The 18,904-nt window shown below is 41.0% G+C and overlaps 1 protein-coding gene across 2 annotated transcripts in view; it reads left to right on the forward strand.

Annotated features, from left to right (window-relative positions):
- The first annotated feature begins 4,352 nt into the window (after window positions 1–4,352).
- The window catches only part of LOC132840095 (raftlin-like), an 80,687-nt gene continuing 66,135 nt past the window's right edge, over window positions 4,353–18,904 (forward strand). For both annotated transcript variants that reach the window (XM_060861476.1, XM_060861477.1), the window contains exons 1-2: window positions 4,353–4,946; window positions 15,457–15,627. In XM_060861476.1, coding sequence (XP_060717459.1) covers window positions 15,483–15,627 — 145 coding nt within the window. In that variant the 5' untranslated portion in view covers window positions 4,353–4,946; window positions 15,457–15,482. The remainder of the gene's footprint in view (window positions 4,947–15,456; window positions 15,628–18,904) is intronic.

Consider the following 18,904-nt stretch of genomic DNA (forward strand, 5'->3'; position numbering starts at 1 on the left):
ATCTATCCATCCATCCATCCATCCATCCATCCATCTTACCACTTATCCTACTAGGACATATCCCTTGAGACCGGAGGCACAAGGCAGGGTACACATTGGACAAGATGCCAGTCTATCAGAACAGTTACACACATATTCACACCTTACAGACAATTCAGAGATGGCAAACAGCCTACAATACATGTCTGTGGACTGGCGGAGGAAACTGAAGCACCCAGTGGAAACCCCTGAGGTGGAGGGCTACACGTAGAACATATTGTAAGATGTAAACAATACATATAAAGTCAACTATATTTAGCTTTACTCTTATCAGATTCCTGACTTTTCACACACCCTGCACTCTTCTAGACCAAACGCTAGTCTGCCAGGATATTTACGCATAACATAAGACACAGAACAGAGCTAAAAAAAATAATAATAATCTAGTAAGAGGCACAGGAAGGAAACACCACCAGAAGACAGGAAGGCTAACTTATACGATTGTTCTTTACAGCCATAACGAGAAGAAAAACAGCTCCAAACTATGAGGACAGTGTATGGGACAAGGCTACAACAGGCACTAGAAGCAGACTGGAGTAAAAGGAATTTAGACTAACTCAAACTAATCCAGTTAACTGAAACTCTATTTGGGGGGGCACACCTACAGGGTTCGATTCCCGCCTCCGCCTTGTGTGTGTGGAGTTTGCGTGTTCTCCCCGTGCCTCGGGGGTTTCCTCCGGGTACTCCGGTTTCCTCCCCCGGTCCAAAGACATGCATGGTAGGTTGATTGGCATCTCTGGAAAATTGTCCGTAGTGTGTGATTGCATGAATGAATGAGAGTGTGTGTGTGCCCTGAGATGGGTTGGCACTCCATCCAGGGTGTATCCTGCCTTGATGCCCAATGACGCCTGATATAGGCACAGGCTCCCCCGTGACCCGAGGTAGTTCGGATAAGCGGTAGAAAATGAGTGAGTGAGTGAGACTGAAACTCTTTTTTTTTTGTCCCAGTATGCAACATAGAAATGCAGCAGATGCTAGCTCCACGTATTGACATTGGTTCCATCCTGAGCTTGGGTGGAGCTTTGCATGTTCTTCCCACAGCCACATGGATTTCCTGTAGCTTCTCCAGTTTCCTTTAGTCTCCCAGAAACATGTCAGAAGGTGGATTAGAGCCTATAAATTGTCCTGTTTAATGTGAGGCTATGCTATGGTGATGTCTCATGATGGGTTTTGTTGTGTTTCAGATTTTCTGTCATCGTGACCAGACAAAAGTAAAGTGCTTCCTGAAGTGAATTCAGAAAAGTATGCAGCCTTCTATTGAAATAATAATAAAAAATAAATAAATAAATCCCTTTAGTGCCGTACGTTTTGTAAATCCTCCAGTTCCATTTGAAAGCACATTAGCCTTGATGTTTTATACCTATTCAAGCAGTACAACAGTCTGCAGCCTTGAATCAATTTTATGACAGCAAACTCCATACACCCGCTGTTTAATACTTCTAACACTAGGGGGCAGTGTGGCACCAGCCTTTCTTGCACATACACCATAGACATACACATACTTATAAGGACAACCAAGTTATTGTCACGAACCAGTCTAAATCTTTTGCCGTCCATTCCCTTCCTAATTCGTTTATTCCCAGTTAAAAACGGTGTCCAGTCATCTCCATTGTTTCACATCGTATCACATCTTCTCATAGAGGTTTGGGGTTATTTATAATCCTGTCCTGAGAGATCTCCAAGAAAGCCATCCTAAAACTAAAAGCATGCTCATCCATGTGTTAAGCGCAATAACACTTTAGTGCAAATGTTACTGATGGAAAGCACTGACACTGGAGACTCCTTCCAAAATATCTTCAAGAAATGTCTCCAGGTTTCATCAGATCAAATCTAGAGAACAAAAAACATTTATTATTAGTCTTCGATTACGTTGACCATCTGCCATACAAGTCACTGAGAATGAGTTACTATAGAAATGATAACGCATTAGAACGTTATTTAAATTAACCCACCTTTTGACCAATTAGATTCTCGAAATCAACAGCACACTCGTATGCATTCAAATTATTGTACATAAACTAGCTTTTTTTTTAAGTTGCAAGTCTTCCTATGTTTACACATGTTCTCCCATCTCTGTTAGCTCTGTGATTAGCATTTGTGTGATTAGCAAAACGGCCGGATAACAGAGCGACCGGTGCACGCTAACATAACATGCTAGCATGCTTCCACTCTTAATTAGCAAAACAAGCCGTGCTCTTTGCTAGGTGATGGATTGTGGCATGATTAGCTGTAATTACTCTCTGGGAGATCATCATCCTCTCGTTATCTTCAGGCTTCGGTAAAGGACACGTGCTAGTGCCAGATAATCATCACGGCATTATTTCTGTCTCATTTACTGACAGTGGAAGGTAACCGTAGTGTTTGTAGTTGCTTCAATCAAATTGTTTGCTTATTAGGAACTCAAATGCCGCGATGTCACCGCCATGTATATTTACCAGGAAGGAGACTGGACCGCTTCATTGAATTTTTTTTTTTTAACTCAGCATTTGCTACGATTACTCAATTACTGTCTATTTTTTGTTCCTAATCAAGTTCCTTTCTCCAGTCATTCTCATCCCTTTTGTGTCCAGCTGCGATTGCTCTAAAATTTTGCGCCCCTCTTCCCCTCCCATCCCTTCCCGCTGGAATCGCCCTACAATCATATTAAAGCAACTGCAGGTTCTTGGTGAAAGGACAAAAACTGAAAATCCTTTGTTTGTGTCAGATGGTACTGTTTTAAGCATGTAGCACGAGCTACATTTACTGCCGATCTTTGGATATGAGATAAATAATGGGATAATGGGATAATGAGATTTTTTTCTTTTTTGCTTTTGTTACACACAGTATATAAATATACTGTATATAAGGATGTGCAAATACACTTTGGTGCAAAGATCTTCACCCTTTTCAGCTCTGATGTATGCATCTTTTCAACGGTTTATCCCTTCCTTGATATTTTAAGACTGATATCACAAATATCAAACTACAAGTAAATGATTAGTGCGACAAATTAGCGTTCTTTTTTCCCGATGCCCTGTCACTCATTGATTCATCTATGGAGAACATCCTGGGAACAACGGGTGTGAGGTGAGGTGAGGATACATTGCATGGATCCATTGATAGGCACCATGCACACTCATTCATTAGGGCAGTGGTGGCTCGATCAGGAAAGATTTTGAGATGTTCATCTGGTTCATGCCTTAGCACTTAGCACCAAACTTCCACTGTTGGGCCCTTGATAAAGGTTGATAGCTGACCCTGTGTTCTGCCGCAAGCTTCTTACAAGCCTGGGATATGTGAAGAAACAAATTTAACTGAACTGTAATGTGTGTGTGAAAAATAAAAAAATAAAAGCCTTCTTCTTTTTCATAGCTTGAAGTAACTTGAGTCACCAAACCACATGCATGTTTTTGAGCAGTGGAAAGAAACCAGAGAACCCAAAGAACTTTGTACAGTAGCTTGAGGTCTGGATCACAGGAGTCATGCCGAATACTCCATCTGTAACAGTCTTGATTCAACTCTGGACAAATTGTGTCTGGAGGTAAAGTAGACACGCGGCATTTACAGTAGATTCCGTGCTACAGGATGTTTTAAAACCAAAACATACTTGTAAAACTATAAAAATAAATTCTCAAAAACCGTGATGTTAGTTAATGTAATTCAACAAACTGGTTAAGAATGAACACTTTCAGAGACTCATTTGACGAGTCATTTCAAGCCTAAACCAACAACATTGCAACATCAGAGTCAAATACGCTATTTAGCCATTGGTAACGACCTCCTTCTGTCAGTGATCGGTCTGAATAATAGATACAGAGGGTCTCATGTGGGGCTTATAAAAAATGCATTTTAGAAAAGCATGCCACTCTAGACCACCCCACGCCCACCCAACAGAGTGCCCCGGACATTCTGTGAAAATGCCTTTGAGAAGTGTGCAGATTTCCTCTTTAAGGGTATACGTGCTCGCATGCATGACGTTCACCTCAAGAACTTCCTGTAGCATGAAGCGTGAACAACCTCAGAACGCTGGACGTCTCTTAAGGCGCCCGGTGTTCGTCTACTCGGAGTCTCTTTTTTGTGTTTTGGTTTGGACTCTTGTTTCAAGCGATTCCCAAAATTCCTCATTAAAATCCCCACCTCTCTTTTCTCTCCCCTCCTCTCTCAGTCATTTCCCTCTATCTCCCCTCTTCTCCATCTCCTCCCTCCCTCCCTCACTCTCTCTCCCTCTCTCTCTCGTGCTCTCTCACCCGGTGCCTCCTCCTCAGATGTATTCTTCAGTCAGTGGGCTGGAACTGCAGCGGCTGCTGGAGGAGGCCAGCGTAAGAGAGAGAGAGAAAGAGAGAGAGAGAGAGAGAGAGAGAGAGAGAGAGAGAGAGTGGAAAGAGAGCGGGTGGAGGGACCAAGCTGCGTCTGGGTCAGCGCGGTCTGTCATCTCAGACAATCTAAGCGCGAGCAAGCAAACGAGAGCGAGTGTGTGTGTGTGAGAGAGAGATTGTGTGTGTTTGTGTGCATGTGCATGCGTGAGTGTGTGTGAGAGACATTGAGAGAGAGGGAGCGCAGCAGGAGCGCGGAGGTAGAGATGTCAGAGGATGTGGTTTTCCTGAGCTTGCAGAACACAAGCGCAGACATAGTTTGAGCATGACCTCAACACAGGCACGCAAAGTGAGATCTCCACGATCCGTTTAGCTCTTCGCAGGACCGTAAGCGGTGGGATTTAGACAAAACAGAGCCACGGTGCAAAAAAAGTAATCTCAGGAAGAACAGATCACAGACTCTGGAGCTTTCAGGACTTCATCTGGGAATTTTGGAATTTTTTTGAGCACACTTTCCATCCTTCGATCACTTCATGCCGTTGGTGAACTTGGCAGAGAAGACCTTCTGTGATCGCTGAGACTTCAGGGACCTGTGGATCCACGACGACCGAGCAGGTATGAGCTCAACATGCATATTCCAGATGTTTCTCAGACTTCTCAGAGACTCAGCTAAAGTTTATATGGTTTATATATGATTTGTTGTTTGTTTGTATGATATGATGTTTTTTTTTTTCTGAAATCATCATGCTGTCTCATTGCTTAGCAAAGAACATCGTAGAGATTTAATACAGCAAAATTATTGTGATTCAATAATGGATCAATAAATCAAGATTAGGCTCTAAAATTCTTCTCAAGCTTAAGGCAGGTGTGTGTACAGGTGCAGGTTTGGTTATAAGAGCAGCGAATGGCACACAAACACTTACTTTCAGAAGTGTAACCACAGAAAAGAAGTATTTAATATCAATTTCAAAAACATCATTTTCAAAATCATTTTAATCCGATTTAATTCGACGTCTTTCGAGACGATTAAGAAGACAGCTGATAAAGGGCATATCAGCGATGATGATCAGTCACGGCAAGCCGCAAGCCTCATAACTTGCCTCACACGCTCACAAACACACACACACACACACACACACCCCTCCTTAATCCTCTCACAGATCAGTGATTCGGTTCTCTGTGAGTCACATGAGGAAAGCATGATCCAGGACAGCAGCTCGCTCTGAGACTTTTATCACTCCTTTAACAAGCCGTTCGTCTCGAATTTGCCCTTGTTACTAGTAAGAGAATGGAGGCCAAGGGTATTTCAGAAAAGAAGTGAGGGCGAATAAGGGTAAGAAGAGAAACAGGGATAGAAGTAAGGGGGAAAGAGAGAAATGTAGGCAAGTGGAAGGAACGAGAAAAAAAAAGGGCAAAAGAGGGCAAACTGTCATTAATCAGTTCCAGCGGCTGCCTGCGAGGCAAGCTGTGCTGGGTCGTGTTGGGTCTCAGGAACACACGCACAGAGGAGCTCGTTGTGGCAGGAACGTCATGAGAGCTGCTGTCAGATCTTTACAGTCTGCTCTGGGATGTTGCTAAGAGAGTGTGGCTCTTGTTGGTGCTCCGTGAAGTCTTTAAAATCCTCTACAAAGATAATAAAATCTGGGGTAGACAAATAGTCATTTATACCAGAAATATGTAATAGCGTCATATAAAAAAAGCTGAGAAACTTTTCCTGTAACAGCTGAAAGATATGGCAATATGGTAAGACCTCCATTTATCCATTCATCCACCCATCCATCAATTTATACATTTATTCATTTGTTCAACCATCCATCCATCCACTCACTAATTTATTCATTCATCCATCCATTCATCAATCTATCCGTCCATTCATTCACTCATCCACCCATTCATTCATATATCCATCCATACATTTATTATTTTATCCATTCATCCATTCATCCATTAATTCATCCGTCCACCCATCTATCTGTCCATTCATTCATTCATGCATTCACCCATTCACACATTCATCCATCCAATCATTCACACATTCATACATTAATTACTTCATCCAGCCATTCATTCATCTATCTGTCCATTCATTCACTCATCCACCCATTCATTCATATATCCATCCATACATTTATTATTTCATTCATTCATCCATTCATACATTAATTCATCCGTCCACCCATCTATCCATCCATCCATTCATTCATTCATGCATTCACACATTCATCCATCCAATCATTCACCCATTCATACATTAATTACTTCATCCATCCATTCATTTATTCATCCATCCATCCATCCATCTACCTATCTATCCATCCAATCATACATTCATCCACCCATCCATTCATACATTCATCTATCCATCTATTCATACATTCATTCTTCCATCCATTTATCTTCTGTAGCCAATTTTATCCTGGTAGATCTGCACTGGGTTCAAGGCAACACAGGGGATCGTGTACATACACCTTCACACTAGGGGCTTAACACATCGGTTGGAATCTAGAGAACAAACACAATACACTACAATACCATATAGATAAAATACAGAAAACTGATTTCAGGCTCAAACCCTGGAGCTATGAGGCAGCAACACTGACCACTAATCCCAATTTGTACAGCTTTAAACGATCCAAGAAAATAAAGCTAGCTCTAGCACTAATTTGTAGTTACTCGAAGAAGCGTTATCTAAGTTCTCTACATTCCCCTGGCGGACGTCCTTATCCTGAGCGACTCACAGACTGCTTTGGAGTCTTTATCAATGAATATATCCTCATACTTGTTCACTGGGTCACAGACTAACAATCCCATCAGTCCAAAAAACTCTGCTGGGAGGAAACAGAGCAAGAAATGTAATTCTTCAAGTGCTGGATTATGTTCCTCAGGAAGAGGCAGGTCTCTAGACGCCCTTTGAAGGTGGTTAGTATCTCATCAGTTCGAACGTGTTGGGGAAGTTCATTCCACCATTCAGCTGCCAGAACAGAGACGAGGCTTGACGCATGGCTTCCTTGTACCCTGAGAGATGGAGGGATCAGTTGAGCATTGCTGGAGAATCAGAGGGAGGGAGAAAGAGAGGGATGTGGTGTTTTTTTGCCTAATTTGTAGTTTTTTTACTGTATATTGGAAACGTTTTAGCATTTAGCGTCAAAATTAGTTAAAATTACACAAAATTTACTTTTCAAGATGAAAGAAATGCCAAAACTCCAGCATCATGGGTTCAAATGTCACTCAGTTCAATCCCACGGAACCGATAAACACATCTGAACGAATTAAAGTTTAAATCAAAAGGTCATGGGCTACTTTGGATATTGAAAATAAATCAAATGACCTTTACTGATTTTTGTTTGAAAAAATGAGCACAAATCAACCTATAGGTGACAAAATAAACCTGTCTGAGCTGCTGTGAAAATTAGAATAAAAATAATTTATACATAATCTTTAATCCGCACAGACGTTTCTCGTATATGACTTGGAGTTTGTGTAGAATCCGAGGCTCGGAATTCCCCGCACTGCCCAGTGTGTGAGCCTTACATCGATTTTCCCATGATTAAAGTACTAGTATATCTAGTTTTGATGAATCAGCTTGTAACCCAGTTTGACTGTTTGCCATAATGGGTAATACCAACTCTACTGACAGTCCTGAAGGCAATAAAAACCCATTAACAATCCTTTCATCTGTCCGTCCGTCTGTCTGTCTCTAGCTAACAGCAGACAGTTTTTCTGTTTTTTATTGATGAGTCACGAGCGCCTGCGTTCGTTCTAAGTTTGAGGATTTCGTTAATTAAATCCAGTCATCAGTACCTACGAGCTGGCAGATGTCCTTGCTTGTGAAGGTGCGTGATTAATGGATCACACGAAAGCTTCAATATTTTGATAACCCGATTAGGACAGAGAATCCTCTTGCACCCAATTAAGCTTAATTGAGCTAATTAGGATGGCTTGGCGCATCCGAAACGAATCGCGGCATACACACGCACGGAAGTGACTTTGAAATGACTGACACCTTTTCCTCAAGTACGTACCATATTTCATTCTTTCACCACCCTCATCTCAGCAAGGAGCTCTCACGGCCCATGTAATTAGGGCAGCGGTTCTCCCGCAGCGTTCCTTCTTACTCGAGGTTCGCACTCCAGCAGAAAATGAAGTTGACTTTCTTCTTACGAGGCGGACTTCAAATCAGATGCCTCTCTGAAAAAAAAGAAAAGAAAGAAAGAAAAACGAGTCGGCTTAGCCGGGCGCTTTGACGGAAGATGAATGGCAATTTCTGCCCCTTGCCGCTACGCCCTGCCACTTTGAATGAATTACACTCTCTTGGTTCAAGCGAAGATTAGCTTCCTCTCTTTCCCGACGTGCTGACGGAAGCCCTGGGCACAAACCTCGCCACTTTGTCATGAGACAGAATATTAAAAGGCAATCTGAGCAAAAAAGGTGTCAGGAAGCCATGGGCCTGCAGCCATTTAGCGTGCCACTGACGGTTCAGCGGGAAAGTAGAGGGTAAGGAAGCACCTCGGATATTTCTCAAAGACGGATCGACTCTCTTTGTTAATGGGTGGTCAAGGAAATTGCGTCCGTATCGATCCGGTAACGTTCGAGGAGGAGATGTCAATATCCTGTTTGAAAGAGGAAAACGAACTTGGCCTCCGTGCGCCCTAATAAATAACTGACTGGGAGCAAATTTAGATCATTCCATGATTATTCTGCATTATTGGAACGTTCGCATGCTACCTAGGAAAACAAATTGTGCATCTCTGTGTGGTCTTTATTATTTATTGAGTTATTTACTCACTTTTATAGACTTCGCCTTGCGCCTATAAAACCAGTCTGTGCCAGAATATGGCAGCGACGGTGCAAGCCGAACGAAGGAAATGATTTGTCCGGCTAAATCTAAATTAGAAAAGGAGAAAAGAACTATAGGGAGGGGGGGTGTAAAGACAGAAAAGCAGAGAGATGGAGAGAGAGAGAGAGAGTGAGACTGTCGTCTTTTATTCTGCCTTGTATGAAATGGTTGTCAAGGGGCCGGTTCCCATGGCAATCCCATCGGCCGGGGCCGGGCTCCCAGCGTGGTCATGGCCAGGTCTGGAGATGCTGAGCAGATGGATTTTTGTCTCTTGTCCCTATGAATTCTCGTTAAAGACAGAAATGTCTGCATTCTCCCAAAGAAAATGGCAATTGTGTTTCCGGCGAAAGAGCAGCATCAGACACACACTGACAGAGAAATCACATTTTTTAATGGATCCTCACACCGATATTTCAGTGTGTGGGTTGAAAATTTGCATGCAAGCATTGTATGGATAAAAGGAAAAAAAAAAGAACACTGCTACGAACTGATGCTACATGCATTTCCAAAACTCATGCTTGAAAAAAAATGGCTGGTGCAGAAATTTTCTAACCACAAACCATTCCAGCTTCCTGTAACAGATCCTCTGGTGCTGTTTATAAAGTCAGATGTTAGCTAAAGGCAGCTTATCAGGCCAGGGACTAGCTACATGGGGGTTTAAAAGATTCATTGGTAAACTACTGACATGTCGTTTCATCGTCAAAAGTCGACGACGGCATGAGAACCTTAAAAGATTAAAGTAAAGAGTAGAGAGATGTACAGTATGCATAAGTTTCAAGACAGTAACGTATTTGACATCACAGCTGGGAAACAAAACAAAACCCAACCCTAGAGTGACAAAGACGTTCAACGATAAACATAAACAGGAGGAAAAAAATCTAAGTTTTATGTTTGGGTGAAAGTCATTTAATTGCAAAGTAACCGGTCAAATTTGAGAGCCACCAATCAGCTGCCCAGTTCCACCAGTTCATACTCGTTAGCCAGTGATACCTACGATGCAGCGTCTCCTTTTTCCTGTTACTCTCTTACCTCCAAATTTGCTCTTCTGAGATTGTGGATGTGACATTCGACCTCGTATTGACTTGCAAAGCGTCTCATGACCTGCAAAGGCTAAGCATCGAACAGCCCTTAACAGTCTGTAGAGATCACATGACATGATTTCCTTTAGTTCAGATTGTATCAGATGTATGGAGAGTCCTGTTTTTCTCATCTCACACACACACACACACACACACACACAATGCTCCCACCCAGGTGAGGAGGGTGATGCAGGAAGCTAAGGAAGGAAGTAAGAAGTCCAAACAGGGCATCACAGAGAGAGGCTTCCCTGCTGAACGGACAAAAATACAGGACAGGAAGCTGCTGCGCCGTGGACTTATTTGTCACTTAAAAAGAACAAAGGTCACTCGAGCTCGTCGATCATGAGACTCTTCACTGCGTATCATGTCTAATCTGCTAGCTGCTAATCGAGATCCGTGGAACTAAATTTCGTTGTTTCCAGAATGTTCTTCTGCACCAGTTGAGCGGAAACAACGTAAATACATAAAAATAGTGAGAAGCGACTGACCAGAGACGGCTGCGGAAGTTATTCTGCACTTCAATCGGGTCAGAAATAGATTGTAACTGGTGCAGTCTATGATCTGGTGCATTTATAGTTTGCTTGTTTTGTCTAAATAAATAGATAGACAGATGGATAGATTACACCACCTCCACCCCCAAATATGTACAAATGAGCTGATGAAATTTTATTTTTATATGCTTCATTTCAGCCTTCTAAAAGTGAGACATGTTTACGTGTCTGGAAAAAAACTAAAAAAACCCAAAACAAAACAAAACAAAAAAAAAAAAAACAGGGAAATGGTTGCTGACTGATCTACAGATCAGAAGGTTGTGAGTTTAAGTCCCAGGTCCACTGAGTTACACACTGCTGGGCCTTCGAGCACGACCCTTAGCTGCTCAGTTGTAGAAATAAATTCTCTACATTAGAGTTTTCAGTGTATGCTAATTCTCTTTACAGGTTTGTGAGAAACCATGAGTGTGACCCCTGCTCTTACTGTAACACCTGCTTTAAACATTAAGCCTGTTTTATTTCTCGTCTCAGATTGTTAGGATCAGTGAAACGTGGCATCGTCGAGACCGAGAACACGCAGACTCATTTTGGAAAACACGCAAAAGAATGAACCGCGCTAGAAGACCTTGTCTTTTTTATCTTTTTTTTTTTTTTTAATCATAAGCTAAGTCATAATTAAGATTTAGTATAGCAAAGTAATCACAGACACTGTAATGGGCAAAAAAAAACACAAGCCGTACATCATCAATCAGACCACACAAGGTCTTTTTAAATGGTCCGTTATTTCTGATGAATGTTTTCCTCATGGGGGCACGGTGGCTTAGTGGTTAGCACGTTCGCATCACACCTCCAGGGTTGGGGGTTCGATTCCCGCCTCCGCCTTGTGTGTGTGGAGTTTGCATGTTCTCCTCGTGCCTCGGGGGTTTCCTCCGGGTACTCCGGTTTCCTCCCCCGGTCCAAAGACATGCATGGTAGGTTGATTGGCATCTCTGGAAAATTGTCCCTAGTGTGTGAGTGTGTGAGTGAATGAGAGTGTGTGTGTGCCCTGCGATGGGTTGGCACTCCGTCCAGGGTGTATCCTGCCTTGATGCCCAATGACGCCTGAGATAGGCACAGGCTCCCTGAGACCCGAGGCGATAGAAAGTGAGTGAGTGAGTGAGTGAGTGTTTTCCTCATCGCCGTATTATCACAGTATAGATCAAACTCTATAACGTTTTGGTTTCAGCAGAATTGGAAAGTTGTTCTTGATAGATCAAAGAAACCATTGTGTGTGACATCATGCGGAAAGTATGAATCCTGTCTGTTTAGATGACTCATTAAACTCAGTTTTTTTTCCTAACACTGTTTTTTTTCATGTCTTTTCAAGTTTCATATCGCAGTCTTACCAAAATCTGTAAGGATTTATTCCCTTTCTTCGAAGTCTGTTAAAGTAGCTGTTTAGAACATAGCAGCCAGATAACTTTCATTTTTTTTTGATGATGCTACAAATGTTTTCCAGATAATTTTTTTGTGAGAGGAGAAGAAACATTAAGTGCTCAGATACTTTAGAGCAGAGCAGTGTGTTGTACTAAAGACAGACGTGGGCATGTGGTAAAGTTTTGACATCCAAAGGGCATTCTTCTTTTTTCTTCTTCTTCTTCTTCTTCTTCTTCTTCTTCTTCTTCTTCTTCTTCTTCCGGCGCTGAGGGAGCGAACTTTTTACTGAGTGCACGCTCTTCTGTTCCGCTGTCAGTCTCCTGTGTGCACGGTTCGCTTCGCTCTGGTGGATAAAGCATTGTGCTGCTGAGAATTTCAGAGGATCCAGTAGTCACTCTGAAATTATAAACATCTCTCACTCCAACCCTCAGCTCTAAAAATACCCGCCGACTCATACCCCATCCATCCATCCATCACCCTCACCCCTTTCCGTCGCTCCACTTTCCCTCCATTGGTTTTGTTCAGGTCCATCTGACGTTGAACATCCTTCAGAGAGCCGTGTTGGACGTCGTCACTCCTCACGTCAGAACCCTGTGTTTATTTCAGCGCCTTTTTCTCTTAATCCATCTGTAACGCCTTCCTCTGTTTTCTTTTACAGAGGAGGCTTTGAGTGCTGCAAGTCCTCAGTTAGGCAATTTAAGAGTTATTACTGTTGAGGGAGAATTTTTATTTTCTCTTTCATTTCTCTTTCTGTCTCTCTTCATCCCTGTCCCTCTGTGTTTGTTACTCTCTCACCCTTTCTCTCTATATATATAATTTCTCTGTGTCACTGTCTTTCTGTCTGCTTCTCGCCGCCTTGAAAAACTGAAATCTTGCTCAGAGGGATGTGACAGAGCAAACAGAATAATAAAAATAAAGCAATGAAAAAAAGAAGTTACACTTCAGGGTGACACACACTTGATTATTCACCCGGGAGATGCACGACTGGAAATTTCCTTAACGTCCTACTTGTGCAGATTCGCGCCTCATTTCGTTCTTTCGGGTGGAGGCCCATAGTTCAGACATGATCGCTGAACGCAAAACATCATTATCCTGACGCTAATGAAACGCATCTATTCGACCGCGCTTTCCCGAAAGCATCATTTCTCATGGCGGAGCTGGTGAACGAGTCAAGCTCCTCGCCGAGGCCCTAATTAAACTCAGCGCCTGGCCTCGTCTCGCGTTCCCTCGATTCCCTGAAGAACAACGCAGGTCCCTGATTTGCAGTGATTGATTCTCACCTTTACGTTCGCACCATTCACCTGGTTTTGTGCAGCTTCTCTTCTCCCGGATTAGCTGGTCACCAAAAAACTACACGACGTAATTAAAAGGGAACATAATAAAGTGCACAAGGCATCGTCGCTCCCTCACCGTTTAATCAGCCGTCACGCTGCTGACAGAACGGATTTGTGTGACGAGGTAGAAGTGAAGGTCCAGCTTTCTCACCTGTTAGAGGAACCGATAGCTTATTTACTTCATTTTATTATTTATTTACCAACCGTCAGAAGTCATTAGATGGACTTTTACTGAATTTTTCGTACTTTTTTAGCACAAAGACACAGCGTGACAACATACATACGTACATAAAGTGATCGACAGCATGCTCGTGTAGACTCAAAATCTTTAACTAGCGTGTTATCAGTCACTTCATCACTACTTCTAGTCACGTGCTATCACTCACTATTACATTTGTACACTATGTACAATTACAGGAGCATGCTAGCTTTTTACTAGCGAGCCCGAGCAAACCGTTTCTAGGTCATTTTACATGAAAGCTAGTGAAACAAAGGACAAAAGTGTTAGCGATAGTGACTGATAGCACAGTACTTTAGATAAACATAAAAAGTTGGGTAGTTTTTATTTCTCAGTTTTATCAAACTGACTAGCATTGCACTGATATATTGTCTTTGAAGTAGCTAAACCTAGCCGTCTAAATGGTTTGCTAATCTTTCCCTTAACAGATCCAGCTGACTAGCATAATACTGAAAGTTTTAAAAATTTCTAAATACCAACATTATAGAAGCTATTAGCTTGCTGGCTAAACATAGCTATTGTTTTTTCAATTAGATATAGCAGACTGACTAGCAATAGTATAACTAGGTATAGATTTCTAAAAAAAAACTAGCTATGATAAAGCTGTTAGCAAACTAGCTAATCTTTTCAAAATTAGAACTTGCTGACTAGCATTACACTGGGATGCTGACAATATTAGACATATATTAACCTAAATACCTAGCTATGATTTAGCAGCTGGCTGACTAGCATTACTAGATACAGATTTCTAAACATACATCTATTAGCCAGCTAGCTAAAGATACTTTTCTTTAATTAGACATAGCAAACTAGCTAGCATTACACTGGAAGATTAGTGAAGTAGAAAGACATAGCTACAAAATACCTAACTGCATTTGAGCTTTTGGCTGCCTATCAGGTTTTCCAGAAATAGTAGAAAATACCCAGCTGTGCTTAAACTATTGCCCAGCTAAATAATCTTCTCCTAAATATAACTAGCTGACTAGCATTACACTGAAAGATTGTCAATCTTGAAGCAGCTAGCACTGACTATCACTGCGCTTTTTTTTTTTTTTTTTGACTATCACTGCACTTGAGAGCTTGTTTAAGCTGTATTTAAGCTAGACATTAAGCCAATATTGAACAGAATTGATGCCTCAATGGATTGCTAGCTAGTTCTACTCTGTAATTTGGATGGAGTCCAAGGGTGGTGACTATTTTTTTCCATTTTAAGTCACGCAATTGTATGCTATCATCTGTATACAAGATGTACAATGGGGGGAAGTATCCAGCCTCCAGGACCTTAGTACATAATCCAAGACAATATCCAGGGTTTGAATCCAGGGTTAAAGTACAACAATGAAGCCAAGAGGACGATGTAAGACAATGTATGTCGAGCACAAAGCTCAATGTTTGAGTTATTGACCAGTAAAGTGTAAAAATAGATTGTCTTGTTCTTGTATAATGGTAGGAGGTTTTAAGGTTTCTGAGTATTCATAGATTTGGTGAGAAAACCCCAATAAATGAACACCTGCGAGGAGGCTGTACTTGCAGGAAAATGACGTTGACATGTTAGCGTTCAGATATTTATCTCCACATCTGCAAGTATTTATAGATTTCTAAAGAATGGTTGGTTCAGGTCTCACTTCCCTTATACAGCAGGTCTGAGAATAGAAAAAATAAAACAAAAAACTTAACTTAACACCTGTGTACACGCTCCAAAAAACTTTTCTGTTTTTGTCTCATTTAAGGTTCAACGTGCACTCTGACAGCAGATATGGGTTGTGGGTTGAGGAAGATCCGTCAGACGGACGACTGCAGTCCAGGGAAAATCTACTCAACCCTCAAGAGACCACAGGTGGAGACCAAGATAGGAGTCACTTACACGTACTGCAACGTGGACTTCCTGGTTGGAAAAGAAGGTAAGTCCATCTTCTAGGAACAAGGAACAAGCAGTGAGCACAGACAGGTTTATAAAATGTCTACATTTCATTCCCAATGAATGCAAGATGTTTAAAAAAAAATAAAGAATTAAATTAGACTGAAAGCAAATAGAGTCAGGCTCAGTGATCGATATCTACACGCACACCTGTGAGTCGCTCTGGAAACCCCATCGTATGCTGCTGTGGCCGACCCGCTGATGTGGAAATGTTGCATTTGCTTTTTTAATCTTTCTGCAAATATCGTGCTGTGTACGAAGCCAGTTTAACATGTTAACATACACTATGGTTAAAAAAAATGTCTGTTTAAAGATTTCTAAAACCTTGTTAACTAACGTCATGCTTTGATCAAGCTGCGAAACGAACAGAAGTCGAATCAACCGGTTTGTAAACAGATACCGGCTGTTAAATTGTCTGTGATGCTCCTGGAATGAAATGCTTCACTTTTCTGTCCTTTTAGAACTTTTACTGAGGCCATGGAATACAGAAATATATTTCAGTTTAGAAAAGGTTGTAGTCTTAGTTCTCCAAACCATACAAAATATTTTGTAACCATGTGAACTGTTTTTTTCAGATATGAATACTAAAACTGAAACCCTGAGTATGAGCCAGTACTGATGGTTAATATGATAGCTGAAGTGTTTCTATGATAGCAGTGTTGTGGAGTGTAGAATACAGGTAGCACAAGGTTCCCAACTCTGTACTGAAAGTACCTTTTATCCTGCACATTATCCTGATGTGTTTTCTTTGCTCTACTGTAATGCAAAAAAATTTCCTAAATTGTAAGCTCATATTTCAAAAATTAGAATGCTCACGTTAGAAACAGACTTGAAAACTATTGCCATGTCAATGGCTTCAGAAAGATTTTTGGTTCGCGTTCACTGATATTGTGACAAAAAATAATAAATTAAAAATAATAATAAGAAGAAGAAGAAGAAGAAGAAAAACAAACTACGAGCGCCTCCTTTATGTCACAGAGTTCTGAAAAAACTCTGAAAAACTAAACTTCCAAGTTAGTATTCGATCATCAAGACAACATATAACACCTGTATAGGATGAAAACTATGTACCACCCTACCTGTACACATTAAATAAACATATCGTCGCTGTCGGGCGGAATCCTTGTATCTCCAAAACCGTTATTTTTCAGGAAATTAAAAAAACGCCGTACCTTATCTGCAGTGCACAGGGTTTAGTCCGCGTTGCAGCGGATTGTCTTGCGCTAAATTCCTGTCCTCAGACGAGCACCAGAACTAGCGGGGGTCAAGATTTTTTTTTTTCTTTGAGCCCAGTGTTGTGAAGACATTTACCTCAGAAGACGTGTTGATTCGTTGCGACTCTTCTTGAGGAGAAATATGCCGTGAAGCTCTCCCACGGTGTGAGGAAGAGGTGGACAGTTGAAGTGTCCAATGGAGTTATGAGATTTGCGCTCAAGCTATTTTCAAGACTTTAGATTGGTTAATAACTTGTAAAAATAACAGACCCACGTGGGGACTGACCGATAGCATCCATATGTGAAAAAATATGAAATTGACCAAATTTGGACGTACAAGGTTTCCGCCTGACAGCGACGATATAATCCTGAAGCTTGAATTTCCTATCTATCTATCTATATATCTATCTATCTATCTCTCTCTCTCTCTCTCTCTCTCTCTCTATATATATATATATATATATATATATCCATTCATCTTTTAATACACCCAATCACCCACCCACCTACCTGTCTGTCAGCCTGTCTGTCTATTTCGTCTATCCATCCAACCATCTCTATCTATCTATCTATCTATCTATCTATCTATCAAACTAACAAATGTTGTGAATGCCGAGACCAGAACTGGGAGCCAATAATGTTCTATACAGGGTCCATAATTCTTTACCACACCCAATATTCCACTGACACTAAGACCAACTGGTGGAATCAGGTGTGACTCGGTTGGACTAAAAACCTGTGGTCATGCCAAATCTTTTTGAAAGGTTTGAGAGTTTTCATTGGTGGAAAAAACTGCCTGGTGTCTGATCTGGTTAAGCAGAAGAACAATAAAATCAGAGTGAGATTAATTACAGCGCGCCCGTTTACTCGGCTTAATTAGCGCTTTCAGACTCTGTTTTGCTGTAAAAGAGCTGCCACTTATCAAGACGATGACGCTCTGATCACTTTGAATATCTGTTAAGATTGGATTAACGCCGCAGTCATGCCGTGATCTGTCACGTTCCCTCCATCTCGTTATTGCACTTCACCTCCAGTGCCATTATTTACACTCCCACCTGTGTGTACACCTGCCATCAGGAGGATCCTTGAAAATGTCTAGGGTTTTTAGGGCTCCATTTTTTCATAAATATTGTTCAGATTGATGCAAATAAAAAATAAATAAGAGGAAGATGAGTATTTGGCCAAATGGGACATATGATGAGTAGAAATGAGCTAGGAACTTTAATCCTAGGATAGATAGATAGATAGATAGATAGATAGATAGATAGATAGATAGATAGATAGATAGATAGATAGATAGATAGATAGATAGATAGATAGATAGATAGATAGATAGATAGATAGATAGATAGATAGATAGATAGATAGATAGATAGATAGATAGATAGATAGATAGATAGATAGATAGAGAGAGAGAGAGAGATGGTTGGATAAATGAAAGTAAGATGATTATTTGGCCAAATGGGACATATGATGAGTAGAAATGAGCTATGAGCTAGGAACTTTAATCCTAGTTTTATATATATATATATATATATATGTATATATATATATATATATATATATATAAACTTGAAAAAAAAAACAATCAATAAATCAAGAAAACATGAAATATTCAATTAGGACAAAAGTAATGCAAATAAAAGACACAGCTGCAGTGGCAGAACTACATTGTTGGAAGATTCGATTCCTGTTTAAGAGGCTCTTGTTCACTATTTAGTCGTCAGTTTGTCGTTTTTGAGATCTGTGAGTGTCTTTGCCTTTTAGTTTTGTAGCTTTAGTTTTGTGGCTAAATGCAAATCAGCTTTTCTCTGAACTGAGCTTTTGGTTAATTGCATTTACACTCACAAGTAAAAGTAAATCTGTCAGGAAATTTGTTTTCAGTTTGATCTACGACAACATTCACAGGCAACTTCAGTAAAACGTTGATAAACGAGTGGCCGTTTTGTGTTCTGCTCGTTTTATATACCCTTTTTTGTTGATGGTTGCTATTAATTCTGGAGCTGATTTTACATGGATGAGGAACTGGTCTGTGGTTTAAACCCA

This window comes from Tachysurus vachellii, chromosome 25, assembly GCF_030014155.1.
Source record: "Tachysurus vachellii isolate PV-2020 chromosome 25, HZAU_Pvac_v1, whole genome shotgun sequence".
NCBI classification, from domain to species: domain Eukaryota; kingdom Metazoa; phylum Chordata; class Actinopteri; order Siluriformes; family Bagridae; genus Tachysurus; species Tachysurus vachellii.